The sequence below is a fragment of the Panicum hallii genome, chromosome 5, assembly GCF_002211085.1.
Source record: "Panicum hallii strain FIL2 chromosome 5, PHallii_v3.1, whole genome shotgun sequence".
Classification (NCBI taxonomy): Eukaryota; Viridiplantae; Streptophyta; class Magnoliopsida; order Poales; family Poaceae; genus Panicum; species Panicum hallii.
The window spans coordinates 56,001,675-56,026,112 of NC_038046.1; the positions used below are offsets into that span (position 1 = coordinate 56,001,675).

A 24,438-nucleotide genomic window follows, 5' to 3' on the forward strand; every position below is an offset into this window, starting at 1 on the left:
GTCCAAACCCTTCGTAAACACGACCGCGCAAACACATGCATACATGTATGCGGGACCTCCCTCTTTCCTCAAAGGTAAAGCAAAATAAAGGCGAGATTCATCTTGACCCATACGTGCGCATACGTACGTTGATGGACGAGCGAGTAGGGCACGTGTACGTACGTGTGGCCTCGTTGTAGCTGGCAGCCATTCACTCACTTGCGCTGATGACTAGATTCTCGATTAAAAATATTTGTGAAATGGAAATGGAAAAGGCGACGAGAAGAACAAGCAAATTCGGCGCCCTGCCGGGACCATATCCCCCGGCCGGCGACTATCTAGCGGGAGCTAGTGGTGCTGGGGCATCACCGAACACGCCGGCCGGCAGGACTACCGCATCGACTGGACTAGCATCGCGTCGATGATGCGCAGCCCGGACCGGAAGTGGTCTGGTGCAGTGGGAAAGCCGGAAAGCTCGAGACCTGGTGGTTGCTGCGTTGCCTCGCTCGCGGGGCTTCTCCTACCGCAAGTCTAGAACACTCGAGAACCCCGTCCGGGTAGAGGCAGAAAAGGTCAGCCACAGACCCTCGATCTCCAAGCATCCAGAACCCCCGAGACAGGCGTTTCTGGACAAAGCAGACAGCAAACACTCTGCTCCTCCCTCCATCTTGACCTTGCCCCCCAACAAAAAAGAAAATGCATGCTGCACACAGGGCCGCGTCCTCGCTGACTCCCTCGTGCCAACAGCATGCGTCGCGTTGTCCGTTGAAGGGAACCTGCACGCCTGCACACCGCAAGCGCCCCCGGGCCCCGGCCATTCAGTGTGTTGTGCATTGTGCTGCGGCTGCCCTGTCTCGTGGGGGGGGGGGGGGGGGGGAACTGCTAGGCGAGCTTTGCCCTTCTAAAAGCGTGGCCAATGGTGGACGGAGAAAACGCTGTACGCTGTCTAGTTGAATCCACTTCGTTGGACGAAGGTCTTGCAGCTTCGGTTTGTGGCAAGCACAAAATAAACTAGCCTCAGTAATTTTTGAAAAGCTAGCCTCAGTAATTTTCGTTCCACAAAATGAACACAAGGTTCGCAGGCAAGGCAACTATACGAACCTTCCGGTCCGCAGTTTACCAAACTTCCGGTCAGGGCTGAAGCCCAAACATAGCGCAGCTCTCATAGCCCCACAGCAACGCTGCCAAAAAAATTTCCCCGCTTCCAGGCCGCCTCCTCATTCTAGGGCTCTCATTTATTTTTTTAAAAAAATTCTAGGGCTCTCAGGTGTCAGAAGGGCCTACACACAACAAACTCCACTGGGGGGCCAGGACCACGAAGACCCTGGAAGGCCCAAACAAAAAACCAGTCCCCGGCAGTTTCCGGCCCATCAAACCGCTCCGCGTGTTTTGAGAGGAGCGGCGCGGAGGACGGACGTACCGTGCCCGGCGAACGGCGGCGATGGAGGGGAGCGGCGGCGACGCGGCGGAGGGCGCAGGAGCCGGGTTCGAGTGGGACGCCGACTCGCAGCTCTACTACCACGCCAGGTTCACGGCCTGCGCCTTACCGTTTCGTTTTCTCGCCGCGTTCTGCTGTGTTTCGTAGATTGGGCGTCGCGAACGGTCGCGGCTTGGGATCCGTGGTGTCTCGGATTTCAAGCGACCGGGGGTCGTGGGCGTTGTTGGTTGTGCTCACGGTGCGAGCTGACATAGCTTATGCCGTGATGCGTATTCATGATCATTTCTGTAGGAATCAGGTAGAAACTCGTGGTGAACACGTGAAAGGAAGCAACGAATTTCTGGTATACCTGCTGTGTTTTGTGTGCAATTCATGGTTGATTCCCCTCGCGTGGTTACGCTTGAATATATTTCTCTGTGCTATGCGATTTGGGGGAGTCTCTCCCGCAGATGGATGTCAGCATATGCTGTTGCCTCAGACGAGAATAGGGCTCCTATGTCAGAAGGTTTTGTATGGGAGCAACATGCTTTCTGGAGAAATCCTTGAGATATAGAGGATGCTGGTTCTGTGTATAGAGCATTTGGTAATCATATGGGACTATAGGAGTATGCTTCAAGAGTTCAAGGTATCATCACAACCTCATGGATGTCCTTTTTGCCTGTGAAAATGTGGTCAATCTACATGTTCATCGTGGTGCTCAGGGACAATTGATGTAATGTAATACTCACTTCGTTCTTACTTGTGTGGCGGTTGAGTTCCTGCAGGATACAGTTTATGAGCAGCTTGTCCCTAAGCTAAGCCTTTATTCTCTCTTGTGCTCGTGTCAACCAAACATATTCGTAATATAGCATTAAGGATATACTACTAGTAGGCATTCTCTTTCTAAGCCTTTTATGTGTCCTCGGTGCAGCATATTTTTCTAAGTAGGATTGTTCTTTCAGTTTCAATTCTGTGCAGTAGCATTGCTATGTTTTAAATATAGTTTTGACATTTCTTGAATGCATCGTTTTCAGTACTGGTTTTTACCATGACCCTGTCGCTGGATGGTACTACAGCAGCAGAGATGGCCAATACTACATCTACGAGAACGGAAATTACACGCCGTTGATGACAGATCTGGTAGGACTTGAGAGCTAGCTCCTCCAAATTCCTCAGCTTGCTGTTGTCTCATGTGACTTTTGCAATCTTACATCCATATTGAAACAGGGCAATGAACCCACGTCAAAATATCCATACGACGAGGCCAGCCAAGATGTCTTGGAACCAAGCTCTTGTACGTGTATTAACTGCAAATTTTGAGGCCATATTCAAGCAGTATATCTTGTTTCAGATTCTGTTTTAGTGTCTATTTCTTGTAATAGGAACATTTTATCTTTAAATTTGGGCCACGAGACTTTGCTATAAAGGGTACTGTAATGTGTATGATTTTTGGGTTCCTCTGATGGAAGTATGGAACAGGTTTAAGGATATCATTTTGGGAAACAAACTATGGGAAAGAGAACTGGCATGGTTTTGTTGGAAAAAAAGCTGGCTTGTAACAATAAAGTGATTGATTTTCATTTTTATTAGCAGGTTTGGAACCACCTATACCTGACGATGAGAATGAAACAGTGGGACCGCCATCAGAATGGTTCTTGCATTCTCAATCACCTCGCCTTTATTTAATAATTATTTTTAAGTGTTCGTTATCATCTTTTTTGTGTTTAACACTTCTCTTTTCCCACAGGATGGAGGAAACACTGATAAACTTGTACTTGTCAGGCTACTCAAATAGAGAAGTCATTACTGAAAGTTCGCTAGGAAACACACATACAAATGGTTAGTATGGATTTTCACTTTGCTTTCTTATGTTGAGAGGTGCCAAAATTTACAGTCAGTCCTAATGATTTTACAATCACCAGAGGAAGACAGAAATGAGACAACGGGGAACAAACTGAGTAGCTTGACCTCAGACAGTGCATCAGCTTCTCTGAATGATGCTACATCACAGCAAGTTGAAGATGAAACGGAAACTAAGAATTCCACTGCTGTGGACGAATCTCTGGGGGAAGGTGAGGAATCATTCTTTTACGGCCTTCATTTTCTCAGTTTACAACGACAACAAAGCCTTTTAGTCCCAAGCAAGTTGGAGTATGTTTATTTTTTTTGGTATATCATCTGAAAATTGAATACCATGAAGCCCATAGCAAATGCAAAGCACTAACACAGTATGTCGGTACCAGCATGTTGATTTTATGGTTATGTATTGTTCCAGTTTTAGTCGTGTCAAGTCTGAGTAATATTTAGTTATGTTTAATGTTTTTCCAGAGGAAGAGAAATGGCTTGCCCAATATGGTCAGGTAGAGAGAGTAAATGATGATACACCATTACTGCCAACCATTGATATATGGGATTGGTATGTGGTCCAAGATCATGTTAGCAAAGGTCAGCCTGTGGCTAGGCTTGTGGGATGCTTATCTAGGGGTTCTAGTAAGCTTCATCCTTCTCTGCCTACTCGTGGTGGCCGTCTAAGAACTGCTTCTGTGAGTGAAGTTCATCTTGACCTTGTGCGTGTATCAACAGGTATGACTATATAAGTTCCACAATGACAGCCCGCATGTGCCATTATACATGTAAGAAGAAATTGTAGGTTGTACTTCCTAATACATAAGCCTTTTTTTTATATAATATCAACTGAATATTTGCAATCATATATCATCACTTAGAATAAACCAGTGGAAAATCCCCCATTCCTCTGAATATTGGAAAACAATATTTTTAAGAGGAGTTCTAATTGCTTTTGTTAACTATTCTGGTGCCTGATGATGCAATATATTGCATACAAGTACTCACTTGTCTTATTATCAGGGAAGCTGTACAGGCTAAGGAACCCTAGCAGAAAATACTTGGCCTCTTTGTCCGCATATGACTCCTCTAACCCGACAAAAGATTGGGGGTTTCCTGATATTTATGCAAATCCTGATATTAATTTGAATAAGCAATCAACTGCACAGTCCCAATCTGAAGTTGCTGATGAGTCTTCTATCGAGGGAGGTATCTCAGCAGTTAATGGCAAGGCAAGTTAAGTTTATATGATTTTGCATTGCCATTTGCTAAAATATTTTTTGGACTGTTGCAGATGTTTACTTTTCTGACAATAACCTGTCTGTAGACTATATGTTGCATCTCTGTTTGAAAATTGAAAAGCAATCTATTGCCTACGGTATCCCATGATGAACTGAATATGATCTAAAATTCTAAAGTGGAAGGCCGTAAGGTGGGTTGGATAAACAGAATTATTTCTTCACGAGAAAGTTCCCTGTGGATTGGATTATTGATATGCAGCGTGCTAACATACAGCATGCAGCTTGATTCAGTTTTGCAATCAATGTGTAGGCAGTATTAGTTTGAAATGACACAATGCTAACATCTTAAGGCACTCCCTTGGGGGGACTGTATTTGTGTCTTATTGGTGCTTATGGCTATAAAACCCAAACTGCCTTTTTTTCGTTGGACATATGAACACAGTGGGGTTATAAGTTACCTGAAAAGTGCTTTGAATTGCTACACTATTTTTACTTCCTTACTATTTGGTATCAGAAGTTCAGCAAGTCACTAGACTTCTCAATATTTTATCAGATTGCACATGAAAGATGTTAGATGATGACATGTCCTTTTCACAGAAAAAGTAATGTAGCATTTGCTGAAGTGTTCCTCTGTATTTTACCCATAAATGTTAAAACATAAACATCAGTATTGATGCTCTATATGTCAGATGTAATTTTGTGATTTATGTACTATTTTCAGGAGCAAAAGACAAAAGTTTACAGGGACAGAGCTGCTGAGAGAAGGAACCTGCATCGCGGCTTAGGGATAGGGCCTGGACAGAAGCAAAGTAACATAATCAGTTCTGATGAATACGAGGAATCAATTGACGACATTGATTCAATGGAAACTGCATCAGTAGATATGAATTTTCGTTCCAGTGGTTTGCATTCTGCCAAGAGAATAATGGAGAACATGGGCTGGAAGGAGGCATGTGTTTACCACTCTGTTTGCCTATTATTTATGCTTTTCTCTGACTTGCTAAATGTTTTTGCATTCTAGAATGCTTGGGAACGATGTGCAAGGCATATCTGTAGGACAATAAGAAAGAGAATTATGTTGTTAATTTTTAATCTACACATATAATTTTTTTTTGCTTGGTAGATATATTGAGTATTACCTGCAGTTATTTTTTGTAACTTTCTAACTGGGCATTTTCGTGCTGCTAATATATTTTTACTGAACCAGCCCAGTAAGAAATTAAGAATTAAATTTTGGTGAAGAATGTTTCTAATTTATCACCTTTTTTCAGAAATACATGATCTTTTATGAGGTAAAAGTTTTCAGGAAAAGTGCATGAGTTCCAATTGATTTATTTCATTTTCTCAATTTTATTAGGGAGAGGGCCTTGGAAAAAGCAGAAAGGGTATTGTAGAACCTATACAGCCTCTCATCAACAAACATGGTACTGGTTTGGGATGGAACCAAACCCGCTAAGAGCCTAAGATGTTCCTTTTCTGTACTGCTATGGCCTATGGAGAATTGGAGATTACTGTCGTCTGGGGTAAGTTTTAATTGCATTGGATAAAATGGTGTGGGAACTGCATGAAACTTGAATTCAATGTCTGCTACTCGTCTCACATAGTTTTGAAAACTTGCACGTTGTACTTGGAAAAACAATTTATTATCTGTTTCCTGGCAGAAATGTGCTGAACTATCATCTAACATGCAGAATTTTAAATGTATGTGTGATAACTTGTCGAATTTGGTGTTCTTGATCCAGGTGCAACTATGAAAGAATGATGTATCTGACATGTGTTCCTTGTTCTAACTCCAACTTTTCTTGGACGACAGTGTTTTTACAGCAAGGTTTTCCTACTACACACCTATATTTGATATTGGCCATACTGCATCTAGGAAATTTGTTGTGTGGCTGAAGTTGCCTGAGTTAAAATCTGTGGGGAACCTGCACGCTTGATAAGCAAGATGACTGTCTTAAAATGAACTGAGCTTCATAATAATGCTGGAGACCTGGAGTGGAACTTTTTGGCGTGCCCTTATCCCAACATTAAGTTTTACTAAGATTCATCTATTCTGCACTTCCTGCTGTGTGAATTAATATTTTTGCCAAGCACATTCTTTCACCGCAATAGAAGTATAATGAAAAGTAAAATAAGCCTTTCTCGGGAGTGATTAACAATGAGGTGGGGGGGGGGGGGGGCATGGAACTGCATACTGTAAGCCAGTAAGGTATATATACTGCTCCATATGCAAAAGTTGATGAGATCACAACGAAAAGGGAGGGAGGGAAGTGGTTAGGAGTATTATTGTATTAATTCTTTTGGCCTAATTGCTTTTTAGGGCGGAAAGAAATCAAAGGGCTCAATTCCACCACCCTCAAAACCCGGAACTGCTCTCAAATCCCAATGTGCTTCCCTATATAACAATATCTTGATGTACTAGTAATCACTGAGTATGTGGGTTCATTTGCTCAAAATTGACCCTCTACCAACTTTATATTCCACATTTTAATCTATAATGAACCTACTTTTGTGTATAATAGTTCTAGAATTGTCATACGCTCGTGCTCCTAATTTGAGTATCTGCAACCTGGTGGCATTTTGCTCTGATTAACTTTTGTTCTGAAGATTGACAGAAACAGAAGACTTTGTGGCTCTTGTTGTGTTTGCAGGGACCGGCGTAAAGCTATGCTGGAAAACCAAAGGAGCGGGATGGTATTATTGGTTGATTGAAGCGCACCAACTGCTTATCTCTGTGGCAAGCCTACGAATTGGATGGAGCCGGGTGAAGCCCAAGGCAGCCCCTCTTCCATCTCCGGTAGAACACGGTTGTGATCCAACGGCTAGCTCTAGCAGCCCTCTCGCTGGAGCTCGGGCAGCCGCCCAGGGTTCCGGGGCCCATCCAATGTACCTTACCGCGTCATGTTATTTTCTATAGGCAAAATTTTCTTTTGCAATCGTTCCAATTCTGAGTTCTCCTTTGCCATCCAAAACTGCACTTTGTTTTTTTTAATCCACAATCTGTCAATTTTTACATGTCAATTTTGCCTCCAAAGCCGTGCTATGCCCCTTTAGACTTAGAAAGTAATAGTCATAAGAAATGGAGGAGAAATTAGCATATAATGTAGGAAAACTGAATCTGCTTAAACAAGAGCTTTAGATTTCCCAACTTCAATAATTTTAAAAAAGAATTGGATGTCGTACAAAGAATGAGGACGATTCAAACGTTTTTGCAAAGTTTTGATTTTCAGAAATGTGGTTTTATGTACATGCAAAAGACCTGCCTGGTGGCTGGTGCTTTGAGAAACAGAACGGTTTCCAGATCACATGCACTTGCCGAAACATATCGGTTTTGCTGAGCATTTGCATCATACACAAAGCCCAAAGTGTGAATGTGCATAATGGTCACCGGTAGGTCGAAGATAATATCAATTTTGTTTTCTTTCCTTTGCTAGCCCTCTTCATCTCTTCTCTAAAATTTCTCAATGAGGGTAAATGATTTTTTGGGTAATTTTGATGGTCAATCAGTGTTGATCGAGAAGTGATGGCATAAGTTCTTTTTTTAGGCAAAGTGACGGCATAAGTTGTGGCGCGCATTTGGATCTGGAGGGCACATCACAGGAGCGCCTACCTGAAGAACTCTATCCAGGCTACTTAAACAGTACGACCGGATTGACTTCAGTTGTGGTTTTAAATCGCCAGTTAAAGTTATAGCCCGTTTTAGCGGACTAAATGCCATAGCGGCTGTCTTTTCTAGCAGCTATAGCCGGCTTTAGCGATAGCTATAGCCGGCTATTTAAAATTATAATTTCAATACATGACTAGACTGTTAACTAAAACTAGCATCATTATATGTGAATTTGACTCTCGAGCTCCAGTTGGAATCTGACCAGAGCGTAACACTGCAACACGGCCCAGACCACCTCTTTTCAAACTTGCCATGCAGCCGTGTCAAATCACTGGCACTGTTTGGACAGGAAAGGACACGTCGCCATTTTTCCTTTTGATCAATCCTTCTCGGTGGAGAAACGACGACAGCTTGTTGCCTTCTTGGTGTCCTCCTTGCAGGGAAGAAAGCTGAAAGCCTTCCCGATCGCTGCGGCCGAGGTGGCGCAAGTACCAATCGAACAGAAATTGATGGACGTGGAGTTGTCTGTGCCCTGCAAGGGAGAAACCAGTAAAGAACCTGTGATCGAGGGCCGGAACTCCCAATCCAAACCCCCATCTTGATGCAAGCCATTGGCCGTTGCTGCTGTGCGCGAGTGAAAACTCTTTGTGAGCCTCTGGAGTTGTGGTGGCTTCTCTCCTTTTGATGTGTGGTTTTTTGGTCTCCATGCATGGATGCCTTGATCTCACCATCATCAACAGTGAGCAACCAAGGATGTGCAGTATTGCACACCACACCAGGTAGTAGCTGCCCCACTCTATGCTCCTTTTGTTGCTTGCTCATAATGGATTAAGGCACTGATCATGCTTGCTTGAGGCTAATGCATGCTCAGCCCTGAACTTAATTGCCTGGTGGCTAAAACAAATGGACACCTAGGATTAGTAGTGAGGCAGTGGTAGGATTAGCAGCACCATCTCATCACCCCCCTCACTCACATGGGGCCTTTCCCTGTTCTTGTGAGATTTGTATTCTTCTTGTCTTTAGCCCATGCATGTGCCCCTACCACCCCCCACCCCTCATGCCTAGATTCTCTCCTTGCCCCCATCTTTCACTCTCACTGCTTCAGTTTCAATTTCAATCTCTTGCCGACACTAATTTAACAGAACAATCTTTGCTCCTATATATAATTGTTTTTTTGCTAGGTTTTCCCCAACATTGCCGTTGTTTTATACTCATTTTTTACTATTCTTGTGGCTCATATTGTCTCCTAACTTGAACCTGCTTATGTCTTGTAGATCACTGTTATTTAGAGTTTCATGAATAATTTTGTCTATTCGTAGGGCTACTAACCACCTCCAAAAGGCTACTGATTTTTTTGTATGTAAATAGATCTCACTTTTATGTTTAAAATCACATTGATACCTTTGAGAATATAATTAGTGCCACAATTTCCTGGGATTATCTGCATTTGCTAAAGGTGCTTCATCATAATACTATAACCTAATGCGCGTCTCATTCGGAGTCCAGATTTTGTAGGGCTGCATGTGATTGTCCCTTTTAATACAAGTACATGTCAATCCCTATCTTCACTTTTTTTCTTCTCCGGTTGGACTAATCCTGAAAAGGATCCCCAAGTACCATACCTACTCCACACAAGTTTTTACAAACATATGGATTGGCCATACCATGCTGGAATGGAAAACTGTTGATCCAGTTGATTCTGTCACGCGGCAAGCACCCTCAAGTCAAGAGTCGACTGCCTCACGTGATCCGCCGATCACTTTTGCTCTCCTCCTCTGGCTATCCATTTTTCTATGAGCAAAGATCATATTATGATTCCTTTCATAAAGATAATACCAGTGCCTGCAGATCAACTTGTTTTAAACCAGTATAAATTACCGTTCTTAATTACAGCTGCCAGTTGCATGCCAAAACTTCAAATCCTGGCATTTGGTCAAAAATATGCTAGTATTCAGAAAAGCAGGAGTAGACTAACTGGTGGGTGGTAGGCAGAGCCTGATAGTCTGATGCTAGATCTAGATCGATCATAATGCAGTGAAAACTTTGACAGCTAGTACTGTGCATGGGTAAATCATTAGTCCCTTAACTAATTTGCTATGACAGCACTTAACCATGCTACTCTACTGCTATCTTTGCTTTCTTTCTCCATTACCTTTCATCATCCATGTAAAAACTGACCGGCTTTTCACACCTTATGCCAGCTTTGAGCCTCCCTGCATGCTGGTGTATCATTGCGCAACACACCATATTTGATCTGCCAACATACTTGTGAACTAAGCTTACTTGTGCTGCTAGATAACTTAGATTAACTGCGGTAACCAGACGTTTTTACAACTTTTACCAGTAAAGTTATCTGAACCTGTATGTACTCCACAGCAGTGGTAACTAGACCCTGTTGTTCACTGAAACAGAAGAACAGGAAAGCCTGCTGTTTTTTTATGGGGTGAAACAACTTACAATGCAATGCCATGGTTGCCTGTCCCAAATAGAAGCCCTAGTTCCCATGTAAATACTCTGCAAGTTCTACTCATTGGAATTACTATCTTCCACGGGATTAGAGGCGCCGTGTCCCGGTTAATTAGGACTGCTCTTTTACCAATGGGAATTTGGAGCGGAGGGTAGATCTAGATCTCTGAGCCTGCAAAACTTTCAGTACGTTGGCAGCGGTTTTTTTTAACCGCGGCTGATGGCGGCTTCCTCGCGATTAACACGAACTGCGAGAAAGACAGGGTGACACCATTAGTTTATCACCGCTAGGTGGTGGTGGTGGTAACAGCAGCAGTAGATCTCATCTAACCAAGGACATGTGCTGCCCTCCATCAAGGGGTGTAACAGTGCAGATCTAACCCTTTTGTTTAACCTGCAGGCTGCACTGCAGAGCAGACAGCCACTGTAAGAAACTAAGAAAGAGTTAAGGTTTGTTTATTTGTTACTGCATGAAGGAGCTAGCTAGCTGTTGTGCGTGTCGTGTGTTGCTACTAGCATTTCACCCCCACAAAGAGGCCAGCTGTGGTGTCTCCTTTTACTTTGTTTTCTTTTACCCCTTTTCACCTTTCGTGTTTCAACTCTTAGGAGATGCTTGCTTCACCTGCTTGCCATCCTCCACTGCCGGTAATCACTACGCAGCCCTTGCCGATCTCCTTTTACAGTTACACAGTGGCAATTGGTTAAGGATCACGGAAATGTAAGCCGTTTTAGAATTGTGCTTGTGCGTACCAATGGAGGAGACAGATGAAACGACCCATTTGCTCAACAATTCTCTTACTAGCGGTTTTATTTTTATTTATATAAAACTGAATTGGCCGAGAAAATGGCCTATTTATTCTTGAGTGATAGCAAGAGCATCAAGAGAAGTAGAGGAGTGTCGACAAATGGGGCTAGAAAAAAATGAAGAGAAGAGCTGAGAGAGACTTTGAAATTGCAGGCTGGGAGGGAGAGGGAGCAGTTACTCGCCATGTGTCGATGCCCATGTTATTCTAGGGCAAGCTGTTACGTTCCCGAGATATTCTTTGCCCACTGCCACCGCTTTATGCCGCGGCGTGCATGATCAAAGGGCTTTGCCATTGCCAATGGCAGCAAACCAGTTGATGTGCTAGCATAATTGGCGAAACCAAACCAAAATCCTGCCTTGAAGCTCCGTCACCCATCGACGTGCTCTGTTCCTAACCTTATCAGCCATACGTCGCAGGTTCACGGCCTTTCCATGACGGCCAAGTCTTCACCTCACCTGAAACCTGACTGACTGATGCGATCCGATGCAGCAGCTCGAGCGACAGTGACTCACCATCTTTCCATGGGAGGAGCAACAGCACAGCTGCTGCTGCTGTTAAAAAAAAAGCTCAATGAACAAACATCGAGCTCAAATTCGGTAGTCGTTGGCGACTCCTCTCTGAAATTTGAAACCAAATCAAAGCCCCTAATCCCGTGATCAACATAGTTAAACAACAGCGTGGTTAACTGGCGGTGCACTTGATGGTTGGGGATCCTGGATGATGCTTGCGAGACCGGCGGCATAAACAAGTACAGGGAGGGAGGGAGGGAGGGACAGGGGTGGGCCTGACCCAACCGGTGGCCTCGGATCCGGAGATTCTGCAGACACACATGAGAGTGCCTGCCACACCCTCTCGCTCCCTGCACTTTACAATGCCGGCATCAGCTCTCAGTTAAGCCTGAACTGAACCCCAGCTCAGCTTGCTGCCACCTAATCCGCCATTTCTCCCTGGTTTCCTGCTCCATCCTTCCCTCCCTCCCTCTCTTTCCCACAGCTGACCTCTTCTTTTTTTCCTTCCTCATTGGCATATAAAAATCACAGGCTTGGCCATGGCGTGCCTCTCTTTCTTCTCCCTCTGGTACTAAACCTGTCAGAGAGGCTTAAACCTCGCCACCAATCAACCTACTCCTGGCTTTGCAAAGTTGCAGGCCACGCCGCTTTCGCGTGGTGCTTCCGGCACAAGCAAGAACACGGATTTGCAAGTGACACCAGCTGCAGCCGATCCTACAGCATCAGCTCACCTCATCTCCTCGTCGTAATTTGCTTCTGGATATGCTTTAGAAGAAGTGTAGCTCTCGAGTGCAGTCCTGGAAATCGGATCGGTGAGTTGAGCTAGCTGCGGAGGGGAGGGATGCCTCCTGGCGCGATGGGCGGCAGGAGCCGGAGCAGGTGGAGGGGCGGCGCGTGGGGGGCGGCGGCGCCGCTGCTGCTGCGGTGCGCGCTCGCCATGGCGTGCGTGGGCTGCGCGCTCGCCGCGGACGCGCAGGGCGCGGCGATGCTGGCGTGGAAGCGCACGCTGCGGGGCGGCGCGGACGCGCTCGGGGACTGGAGGGACTCCGACGCGTCGCCGTGCCGGTGGACGGGCGTGACATGCGACGCCGCGGGCCGGGTCACGGAGCTCAGCCTGCAGTTCGTCGACCTGCACGGCGGCGTGCCGGCCGACCTGTCCGCGGTAGGCGCCACGCTCGCGCGGCTGGTGCTCACGGGGACCAACCTGACGGGCCCCATCCCGCCGCAGCTCGGGGACCTGCCGGCGCTCACGCACCTCGACCTCAGCAACAATGCGCTCACGGGCTCCATCCCGGCGAGCCTGTGCCGGCCGGGGAGCAAGCTGGAGAGCCTCTACGTGAACTCCAACCGCCTCGAGGGCGCCATCCCGGACGCCATCGGCAACCTCACGGCGCTGCGGGAGCTCATCTTCTACGACAACCAACTCGAGGGCACCATTCCGGCGACCATCGGCCAGATGGCCAGCCTCGAGGTGATCCGCGGCGGCGGCAACAAGAACCTCCAGGGCGCGCTCCCGCCGGAGATTGGCAACTGCTCCAACCTCACCATGCTCGGCCTCGCCGAGACCAGCATCTCCGGCCCGCTCCCGGCGAGCCTCGGCCAGCTCAAGAGCCTCGACACGATCGCCATCTACACCGCGCTGCTCTCCGGCCCGATACCGCCGGAGCTCGGCCAATGCAGCAGCTTGGCCAACATCTACCTCTACGAGAACGCGCTCTCCGGCTCCATCCCGCCGCAGCTCGGCAAGCTCAGCAACCTCAAGAACCTGCTGCTGTGGCAGAACAACCTCGTCGGCGTCATCCCGCCGGAGCTGGGGGCGTGCACGGGGCTCACCGTGCTGGACCTCTCCATGAACGGCCTCACCGGCCACATCCCGGCGTCGCTGGGGAACCTGACGTCGCTGCAGGAGCTGCAGCTCAGCGTGAACAAGGTGTCCGGCCCCATCCCCGCCGAGCTCGCGCGCTGCAACAACCTCACCGACCTCGAGCTCGACAACAACCAGATATCTGGCGCCATCCCCGCTGAAATTGGCAAGCTCACGGCGCTGCGCATGCTCTACCTCTGGGCCAACCAGCTCACGGGGAGCATCCCGCCGGAGATCGGTGGCTGCGCGAGCCTCGAGTCGCTCGACCTGTCGCAGAACGCGCTCACCGGGCCCATCCCGCGCTCCCTGTTCCGGCTTCCGCGACTGTCCAAGCTGCTGCTCATCGACAACACCTTGTCCGGTGAGATACCGCCGGAGATTGGCAACTGCACGTCGCTCGTTCGGTTCCGGGCCAGCGGCAACCACCTCGCCGGCGCGATTCCTCCGGAGGTCGGTAAGCTTGGCAACCTCAGCTTCTTGGACCTCAGCTCGAACAGGTTGTCCGGCGCCATCCCGGCCGAGATCGCCGGCTGCCGGAACCTCACCTTTGTGGACCTCCACGGCAATGCCATCACCGGCGTCCTGCCGCCGGGGCTGTTCCACGACATGCTCTCGCTCCAGTACCTGGACCTCTCGTACAACTCCATCGGCGGCGCGATCCCGTCGGACATCGGCAAGCTCGGTTCGCTCACGAAGCTCGTTCTTGGCGGGAACAGGCTGACGGGTCAGATACCGCCGGAGATCGGCTCGTGTTCGCGGCTCCAGCTCCTGGACCTCGGCGGCAATACGCTGTCCGGTGCGATACCGGCGAGCATCGGCAAGATTCCAGGTTTGGAGATCACCCTCAACTTGAGCTGCAATGGCCTGTCCGGTGCAATACCCAAGGAGTTCGCTGGGCTGGTGCGGCTCGGCGTGCTCGACGTGTCGCACAACCAGCTCTCCGGCGATCTCCAGCCGCTGTCCGCTCTCCAGAACCTGGTCGCGCTCAACATCTCCTTCAACAACTTCGCCGGCCGCGCGCCGGAGACGGCGTTCTTCGCGAAGCTGCCCACGAGCGACGTAGAAGGCAACCCGGCGCTGTGCCTATCGCGCTGCCCCGGCGACGCCAGCGACCGCGAGCGCGCGGCGCGGCGCGCCGCAAAGGTCGCCACCGCCGTGCTGCTCTCAGCTCTCGTGGTCCTCCTCGCTGCCGCGGCGTTCCTCCTCATCGGCCGGCGCAAAGGCTCCGTGCTCGGCGGCACGCGCCCCGACGACGACAAGGACGCCGAGATGCTGCCGCCGTGGGACGTGACGCTGTACCAGAAGCTGGAGATCAGCGTGGGCGACGTGGCGCGCAGCCTGACGCCGGCGAACGTCATCGGGCAGGGGTGGTCCGGGTCGGTGTACCGCGCGAGCGTGCCGTCCACGGGCGTGACCATCGCCGTGAAGAAGTTCCGGTCGTGCGACGAGGCGTCGGCGGAGGCGTTCGCGTGCGAGATCGGCGTGCTGCCCCGGGTGCGTCACCGCAACATCGTGCGGCTCCTGGGCTGGGCGGCTAACCGCCGGACGCGCCTCCTCTTCTACGACTACCTCCCCAACGGCACTCTCGGCGGCCTGCTGCACACCGCCGCCGGCGGGTCGACCGGCGCCGCCGTGGTGGAGTGGGAGGTGCGTCTCGCGATCGCCGTGGGCGTGGCCGAGGGCCTCGCGTACCTCCACCACGACTGCGTACCGGCGATCCTCCACCGCGACGTCAAGGCCGACAACATCCTCCTCGGCGAGCGGTACGAGGCGTGCCTCGCCGACTTCGGCCTCGCCAGGGTCGCCGAGGACGGCGCCAACTCGTCGCCCCCGCCGTTCGCCGGATCCTACGGGTACATCGCTCCCGGTAAGCCTCCGCTTTCTCCCGTCCAATCTCAGCCGTTCGTTACAGGTACAGCAGCAAAGAAACTGACGGTCGTGATGATTCGATCCTGACCCATCCGCGCAGAGTACGGGTGCATGACCAAGATCACGACGAAGAGCGACGTGTACAGCTTCGGTGTCGTGCTGCTGGAGATCATCACCGGGCGGCGGCCGGTGGAGCCGGCGTTCGGGGAGGGCCGGAGCGTGGTGCAGTGGGTGCGCGAGCACCTCCATCAGAAGCGCGACCCCGCCGCCGTGGTCGACCCGCGGCTGCAGGGCCGGCCGGACACGCAGGTGCAGGAGATGCTGCAGGCGCTCGGGATCGCGCTGCTGTGCGCCAGCGCGCGGCCGGAGGACCGGCCGACCATGAAGGACGTGGCGGCGCTGCTGCGCGGCCTCCGGAACGACGACGGCGCCGAGGCGCGCAAGGTCAGCGGCGGGTCCGGGGCGAGGCTGGACTCGGCGAAGTGGGCCGCTGCCTCGCCGCCGCCGACCAAACCGACGGCCCTCCCCCGCCCGGCCCAAGCACAGTCGCAGTCCCAGTCCCAGTCCAGCTCGATGGCCTACTCAATGTAAGGTCGCGTGGCCTAGCCTAGCCCACCAAAGAGGAGGAACCGATGGCGCCAACCGCCAGCCGTGGCTCGGAGGTGTGCGAAGACTGACCTGGTAGCGTTGACTGGGCGTCGACGAGCCTATGAACCGTCGGCGTGCCGCCGGACGCCGCTCCCGCTCGCCGGCGAGGCGAGGTAGAAGCAAGGTCGACGCCATCATGATCATGTGGACCGGTGGAGGTGGTGTGGGGAAGAAGACGACGCCACGCCGCCATGAATCGAGCAAGCAATAATTCCTTGTCCCACTGTACCATACATATAGCTGTAGCGCAATGCATCTTGTACTGAAGTTACCCGGTCAATTGAATTGGTAATCCGATGAGGCATGGCATGATCGTGTCCCGAATCATACCGCATCTATCTGCCGTCAGTGCCGGCGAGATCCCAGCCGTGTGATGGCGGAATCGACGGCCCGGTCGTTCGGGTGGTGAATACGCCATGAGAGGACAGACAGGTGGTGCGACGTAGAAGAAGAGGATGCCCTGACCTTCTACCTTCCTGCCCACACCCACATGGGAGCCAAGCTGCTTGCATTTGAAACCGTAGACCAGGCACCAGGCAGGCTGCAGCTGATGTGGTGTGGCTCCTGCACGGCGGGTCGTCCGTGTTCGGAGTTGCCTGGACGGAAAGGGACGCGCCAGCGGCTGCCGATCTGAATAGTGAAGCATTGCTCTCGTCCTCGATTCTTTTTCAATGCAGCCGCCTGAAAACCGCCCGCTGCCTTCTGAGCAGCCGAGCCTACTGAATGGTGTGCTGATTGCCGGGTGCCACAAGCCCACGACAGGGAGGCCCTTTTCGGCCAGAGAGCCGTGGGGCTCGATCGATGGTACAAATCTTGCCGACGGCAGGGTAGCTGCGCCCATGATGAGCTAGTTCCTCCTCTGCGCTTGCAGCTGCGTGTTGAGGAATAATAGGCCTGCAAATTCTGTTCTATTCACTGTTTCATTTCATTCAATCAGGTGGGGGAGAAAAGGCCTGCGTCGAAATCCACTGGCCCGGCCACACCGAAAGGGCGAGGGAACATGCCAGTGACGGGCGCATTGCGGCGGTTTGTCGCGTGCTCGATCGAGCAGGAGTGCGAGCAGCCGTCACTGTTGACGGCCTTCAGCGTCTCGTCCAGATCAATGATCAGCTGATCACTCGTCTCACACGTACGTGCGCAACCAAAAAGGAGTCTCCATCCGGCGCACAGTGGATCCCCGGCCCCAGATGCCCATAGCGGGCGTCGCCATGGGCCGCTACACGGCTGCGTACATAGCCAATCATCTCGCATCGTGGTTACAGCACAGTGCCGCTGCGCTGCGTAGGGCCAGCAGTTGGCACAGGGCGGAGTCGGCGTGCGGGCGACGAGTCGGCGGGGACGATGCCAGGGCAGGGCACTGTGCGCGGAGGGGTTGTCTGGGTCAGAGAATGTCTGGCGTTGGGGCGCATCACCGGCCCGCCCGGGCGTGCGTGCATGATCCGTAGATGCACGAACCGCGCCGTGCTCTGCGAACAGTGGAGAAAGCATCAGATGGCGGCGGGCTAGCAGCCGAGCTTCGCTAGGCTGGATAACGATCTGGATTGATGATTTATTAGTGCTAGGATATGATAAGCCAGCAAGAGCTGACGCTGCGCTCTGCCATGCAAAATTTGGGTCTACACCTTCAACAGCAAGCGTTTTATAGAACGAGTTTCTTTTTTTCTTCTTTTTTTCGAAATGAACGATAGCTATACTTCCGAAACTATAGAAAAACTAACCTAAAGAAACTATACTTTAAAAACCAGTACATTCTTTTAACAACATAGAACTATAATTTTCTAGAACGAATTTCTGGGAACTAATTTTCCATTATTATCATGTCCAATGTATTTGTATGGCCACGTATTAGCCAGTAGTCTAGTACCAGTGATGTGGGTGTTCGATCTAAAAGAAGACGTAAAAGAATTTGTTACAAGATGAACAATCACATGGCCTGCGAAACTAGCATGGTTACGTGAGTTCAAAACTTAACACAGCGAGAAAAAGTCAAAAAAGAAGACGGGCAAAAAGAGTGGGTAGGAGGGGGGATAGTCTGCGAGCCCATGCACGACGAAGTGGGCTGCGCGTGTGGCGCGCGCACAGCCCAGCGACAACAACGACCTGCGCACGAACACCCGCCCAACTAGCTAACCTAATTGGGCTCCGGCGTGTGTAATCGGGCTCCGGCTGGGGCGAACCCAACCTAATTGCCCGCCGGCAATCTCCTTGGCGGCCCAACAACGAGCAAAGTGCATCAACGACCGGCCTTCGCCTCTAGCAGCAGGACAACGGCCCAAGAAACCACAGAGCACCTCAATTCTCTCTCTTTAATCGGCGGGCTGGTAGTATTATTGACACATTTCGAGGAAGAGTGATCATTTTGTTTTCTTCTCTCTCATTAGGAGGTGCAGGTCAGGCGATATGGCCGTTCCTTCCATTTTTCACTCTCAATCTGATGCATAATTTGGGTTTGCTCTTTAAGGGTTTGATTTAGGCGGTGGATTCATTTTCCAGGTTTTAATGCATATTATTTATTCTTACATTGCAATTGTGCTATGTTGACAGCATTCATATGACTGTAATTTTAATGCATATTATGTGTCACTTATAATTACTTGTCATGTCATTATATTATAACTTGAATATGTTATTTAAATTCTTAATCCCAATTCTAATATTAATATTACAATAAATTTAATAATATTTAGTTATCATGACAACAATCAGATGACTGCCATTTGTGTGTCCTGTTATGTAAAAAAAATTCAATCTGAGTATTATTTACTTACATTTTGAACTTATAGTGCAACTCACAGTTCAAATATGTTGAATTTCAAGTCCAGATTGTACTGTCAATTATATAGTTTGTAGGTGCCATTTTTGCTTTTGGCCTTTGGCACTTGCATTTGTGGGATTTCAATTGCACAACCAAATTTCTATTATCTGTAATCCATAATAAAATTTTATTTTTTGAAACTATGTAAATTTTGCTATTTTTCCTTTGCTATTTGCATTTGTGGGATTTCAATTGCCCAACCAATTTTCTATTATTTGTAATCCATAATAAAATTTTATTTTTTGAAACTTTGTTAATTTAGGTATTTTGCCTTTGGCATTTTTGCGTTTGCATCCGAGGGATTCTCAAAGGTTCCAGTGTCATTTCTTTCTATTTTTGGTCTTCTTGGCTACTTTTATTTTAAATGCGTTTGTTTTTTATAGGATGGTTAAAAAAATCAGCTGTTGGCCGTCTCTGTTTCACTTAATTTTTTGTTTGTATAATTTCAGGTGATTTGAGTGTCCGAATCACTCGAGTGATGGGAAGCTCCAAATCACTCGAGTAAGCAATAGACGGACCTGAAATTAAACAATGGAAAGCAAATAAATGCGATGTACTAACTTATTTTGCTGGTAATTGTTCAGTTATTCAACATCACCATGATCACAAGACTCGGCTGTTTCAACAACTGTACAAGTAATTTCCAAAGACCTGGTAAACGCATTTAAGGACGAATGAATTAGGGCACACGACAGAAAAACAGTGTAAATGGGCATATGGGTCGTGCTATACATGTGATGCAGATTAGGAGATCAAAACACTCTTTATGGATTCCTTCATGTATACATCACTCAAGAAAAAAAAAATCAGATGAAACCAACGAAGCCTCGCATTCGTCAACACTAGAAACCTTTTTGGCCCTACTACTCGCCCGCACGTAGCTGGGCTCAAAATTATCAGTGGTAATTAATCAACTTGCTAGCTAGCACCGATGCTACAACCAGTATCTGGTTGACCGGCGGTGGTCGAACTCCGGCGGCATCCACGGCCGGCGACCACTTCTTCGTCCTCTGTATCTTCTATGTAGTATCTGCTTTAATTTCTGCGCCATGGTTTAGGGTACTACGGGCAGTGGACGTTCCTGCCGGGCCCGCCGTAGTAGAAGTAGTTCCCCCAGGCGCGGTTGTAGCCGCCGCGGATGTCGTAGCAGCCCGGGTGGTCGGCGACGAGCCGGAGCGCGGCGGCGGGGACGAGGCTGTTGTCGCCGTCCACCACCTGGACGTTGCGGAAGTAGGCGGCGCGGTTGAACCCCTCCCGCGGGAAGTGGCCGCTCCCCATCTGGGTGGGCGTGTGCGACCCCGACGGGCGCGAGTTCACCACCTCGCCGCCGAACTGCACCATGTTGGCGTGCGCGCCCAGGTGCGTGAACAGGAACGACGGCCAGTACCCCACCAGCGGGCCCGACCCCAGCTGCAGCCACCAGTTGCCGCGGTGTGGGTCCTGTGCACGCGCGCGCGCCATGCGTGTGTGGGCGTGTGAGTTTAGTTTGTGTTGAAATTTGAATTTGAACTAGCAGTGACATTTGTATATATAGATATATATACCTTCCATATGAGCAGGCTGATGTCGAACTGGCGGCCGTTGTAGACGGAGGTCGGCGAGATGGCAGCTCCGATGGCGATCCGGTTGTTGGTCTGGACGAAGCCGGAGCAGTGCAGGTTGTAGCACCCAGTCTCCTGGTATGCGTCGGTCTGCCAGGCAACGTTGCAGTTGCAACGGTCAGTACATATACTCTAGGACTAGTTGCACTCTGAAGATTATAAGCTGCTGAGTTCTGAAACTATCGTTTACATCAGTTCAGTAAAAGGAACAATGCGAGCTACCTGCTATCATTTGTTCAGCTGAAAATGTTAGATAATACTGAACTCTTTTGCCCATTAGTTTATTTTTCAAAGCTGGAGTGCCATTGCCCTTTACTTTCTGGTGTTACCCAATGTTTTGCATTGCTAGGTTGTTAAGGATTCAGAGTAGATTTCAGGAACGACTTACCGTCCAGTACGTGAAGAACCTTGGGTTGCTATCTCCATACAGCTCAGGGCTGACCTGAGAAAACAAAGCAAGCAGGATGTTAGCACGCTGTCTCCAGCAGAATCAGTTTGACCGACCATGCAATGCAACAACTAGAATTACAGGTCAATGTGCACACATTTCCAATCGAGATCACTGTGATGGAATCTAATTAATGAGCACCAGCTCTGCCTCTCCTTAATATACTACCAAGTCAACATGCAACCACATGCATGCTGCAGAGAGAGGATCCATCCAACTATGCTACCAATCCAGAGTTTTCAGAGAAGAAACCCACTTCGGCGCTAGTTACCAAGCATGCTTCAAAGTCAGAAGATTCGGAGCTTGTGAATATTTAGTCTCAGGGACATAGATTTAGAGGAGGCGTCACCCACTCTATTCTAGAAAGTCTGCAGTAAAACTAGCCAATATCTTCCTCTATAGGATCCTCATATCTCAAATGGATTTCAGCATGCTTGCAACACATGCACCCGAATTTCGAAAACATTTGACCACTAATGTCCAAAAAGCATTGAAATTTACCCTACAAAAAATCGCACTGCGATTCTAGCACAAGAGGAGTTCTCACCTAAATACCATGCTGCTGGTTCGGAGTTAGTGGTTTCCAGTTTCAGGTTTGCAAAAAAAAAAAAGTTTTCTGTGCACTGTCTTTCAGTTCAAATGCTTTTGCTGAGCGATACAATACGAGCACCAGAACTATACGCATGCAATGCTAGCAAAGAGACCTGCAAAGTTCATTCACATCTGCCTGGCTGAAGGTAGCCAGCCACATTTACTGGTGTCACCAACCGGGCAGCCTGAAGAACTACTGCGAGTCAGGTTCCCATTACTAACTGGGCGCATGAATGGCCTTTTTCAGGTTTCAGGACTGACGCGAAAGCACTGCAGGAACAAGCAAGGCCTTTATAGCCCTCTGCCTGGAAAAGACAATCCGGACGCGCCAATTTCCTCTTCAATTTCCTCAACCACACCCCTAGCTAGTGACTGATGAGTTGAAGACATGCATGTCTTCTGAACATTTTCAGAGCAGAAATAAATCTGAAGAAACCGAGTCGTCCCCGATACGCCAACAATGTTCTTGTCTTGCACACGCAGATATGCTAGGAACAAACACAGCATGATCATTGTGTATGCAGGTATGCAAGGAGTACACGGATGTGTGGGTAGGGCGCATTTGTACTTGAAGAATGAAGGTAGCCGTTGGTGACGGTGATCGAGTAGCGAGTAGAGGAGCGCTGGTGGTTAACGTACCTGCCATCCGGCCTCGATGGTGTTGAGGTCGTTGCCGAAGGAGCCGGAGATGACCCAGATCTGGGAGAGGCTGAACTCCGCCGCCGACGCCACCCTGGCCGACCACACGTTCAGGCTCGCCTTGGCGCCGTAGAACTGGTCCCCCGTCACGTACCCCACCGCGTGCTGCCGCCGCGCCGCGCCGCCCCCATACAAGCAGTAGACACCCATCAGATAGCTGATCGAGCTAGAGAGAGTGCTGGTAGAGTAGTAGACAGTGCTCCACACTGCCATGGCAATCGCTATCGCTACCGCTGCGCCCAGCACAATCAATGTACTGTGCGGCTACTGCACCAGCTAGCTGATCGAGCTGCGTGGTGTGTACTAGGAGCTTGGACGGACGACAAGCCGTGAGACACGATTCTGGTTGGGTAATAAATCACGCAGTTACTGGTACTAATACCTGTGTTAACTCCCCAACTAATCAGATTTAACGCAGCTGCAGTACTGATGGGACAGTTCTTTCGAACACAGTGTCCTGATGCGGGTCTGTTTGCAGTGCTAACACGAATGGCGAAGTGGAGCCATGGCGAGGTGAGTGAAAGTGAGCCGACGACTGACCTCATGGCCGCTGCTGGTGGAGTCGCGGCGGGCGTTGCTGGCGCGGGGCTTCATCCCGAACCGGAGGGCGGAGCTGGCCCGCAGCACGTCCTGCGCCGTCGTCCGCCGTATCGGCACCGTCCCCTCGGGGCACCGCTCGCCGCCGTCGCTCCACGCCTGCGGGAAGAGCACGGCCTCCTCCTCCTCGGCAGCAGCGCCGCCCTTGAGCATGGGCCTCGCCAGGGGCTCATCCTGCAGCACACGTGCGCGTTGTAGAAATCCGAGTGAGAGCTCGCAAACGATTAAAACAGAGAGAAACTTCAGTGCAAAATGCAGGGTGAGGTAGCGCAGGATGGATGGATGACCTCGGGCTTCTGGCCTCTGAGCTTGGGGTGGTCGAACGCCGGCTGCCGGTGCGACGGCACGCAGTGGATGATGTCACCGTCGGGGCTCTGCATGCACAACGAGCCAAGACCCAAGATTACTCCAGGAAGAAGACGACGCCAGAGCGAGCTAGCACCGAGACAAAGGGGCAGGTAGCAAGAAAGATTGCCTGGATTGTCTTGTTCGAATCCTTCTCCATCCTGGCCATCCGGGACATGATCCTCCTGTACGCTGCTCGCTCATCCCCGGCACAGAACAGCGCCTGCGCCCGCGCGCCCTTGCCGCCGTCCTTCTTCGCGGAGGCCAAGGCGGCGGCGCACGAGACGATGAACAGCAGCAGGAAGGGGACAAGGGAGGCAATGATTGGGACCCTGGGATCCTTGCTGCCGCAGCTAGAAGCCATGGACCGACCTCGGATTATTCCTTGGTAGCACGAGGAGGAGGTGTCGTCGTCGTCCTCCTTGTTGTCTGTATCCTATCGCTCAGCTCCTCCTTCTTCCTCCTCCGGCGCTGTCGGTATGCTCGCACATTGACCTGCTTGTCCTCTTCCCCTCTCGCCCTCTCCTCCCTAGCTGGAGGCGGTCAGGCGGAGGAGGAGCGCTATAAATACAGCCGCGTGGCGTGGAGGAGGAGGCGAGCTGCTGGCTGAGCTCTCGGAGCGGAGGTCAAAGCTCTCCGTGCGAGTTGGTTGGTAGGCTGGGGGAGCAGGGGAAGCAATGCCGAATTGATGATGAATTCGAACGCGGGATTCATTCAGCTGCCTGTGTCGCTGTTCGGGCTGGCTCGCTCGTTCGCCTCCCGCTTTTTCCGAGGAGCCCCCACCCCGTGGCTTGCAGCTCCATGGATGGATCATTTCTGTTTCGTTTTTATATCCTGCCGCTGTCTCCCTCTCCACATTCCCCTCCTCTCGTCTCTCTCTCTCTCCTCTGGGCATCGTCGTCAAGAGGGTCGTGCTGGGCCTGCCGGTTGAGATAGTGGGGCTGAGTAGAGTGGCCGCACGCTGTGGAGGTTGCAGACTTGCAGTAGCGCAACTTTTGCTTGATCAGGGCACGAGAGAATAAATAAAGAAAGGAACCAGGTGAGAGAGTGCATTGCACCGAGGAGGGAGGGAAAGAGGGGGAGGGGGGGGG

At 50.2% G+C, this 24,438-nt stretch overlaps 3 protein-coding genes across 7 annotated transcripts; 2 read left to right on the forward strand and 1 right to left on the reverse strand.

The window, feature by feature from the left end:
- The first annotated feature begins 1,350 nt into the window (after window positions 1–1,350).
- On the forward strand, window positions 1,351–7,476 carry LOC112894988 (SUPPRESSOR OF ABI3-5). 5 transcript variants are annotated; one of them, XM_025962844.1, is made up of 12 exons: window positions 1,351–1,506; window positions 2,431–2,536; window positions 2,624–2,690; window positions 2,987–3,047; window positions 3,144–3,235; window positions 3,319–3,468; window positions 3,725–3,979; window positions 4,265–4,473; window positions 5,204–5,431; window positions 5,840–6,005; window positions 6,225–6,310; window positions 7,107–7,476. In XM_025962844.1, the coding sequence occupies exons 1-10, from the start codon at window positions 1,421–1,423 to the stop codon at window positions 5,936–5,938; spliced, it is 1,353 nt and encodes a 450-aa protein (XP_025818629.1). In that variant the 5' UTR covers window positions 1,351–1,420; the 3' UTR covers window positions 5,939–6,005; window positions 6,225–6,310; window positions 7,107–7,476. The 5 variants fall into 5 exon arrangements, with proteins under 5 accessions (XP_025818629.1, XP_025818628.1, XP_025818632.1 ...); XM_025962843.1 differs by having other exon boundaries at window positions 7,134–7,476; XM_025962847.1 differs by having other exon boundaries at window positions 2,990–3,047; window positions 7,134–7,476.
- Window positions 7,477–13,005: 5,529 nt separating this feature from the next.
- On the forward strand, window positions 13,006–16,744 carry LOC112894338 (LRR receptor-like serine/threonine-protein kinase). The gene is made up of 2 exons (XM_025962008.1): window positions 13,006–15,601; window positions 15,704–16,744. The coding sequence occupies exons 1-2, from the start codon at window positions 13,327–13,329 to the stop codon at window positions 16,192–16,194; spliced, it is 2,766 nt and encodes a 921-aa protein (XP_025817793.1). The 5' UTR covers window positions 13,006–13,326; the 3' UTR covers window positions 16,195–16,744.
- A 2,999-nt stretch (window positions 16,745–19,743) lies between these two features.
- LOC112891533 lies at window positions 19,744–24,137 on the reverse strand. Its single transcript, XM_025958422.1, has 7 exons — window positions 23,478–24,137; window positions 23,290–23,376; window positions 22,946–23,176; window positions 22,346–22,510; window positions 21,056–21,109; window positions 20,611–20,757; window positions 19,744–20,506 (listed from the first exon to the last, which is right to left on the reverse strand). Exons 1-7 carry the CDS (start codon window positions 23,709–23,711, stop codon window positions 20,129–20,131), a joined length of 1,296 nt encoding a protein of 431 aa, XP_025814207.1. The 5' UTR covers window positions 23,712–24,137; the 3' UTR covers window positions 19,744–20,128.
- Window positions 24,138–24,438: the final 301 nt, after the last annotated feature.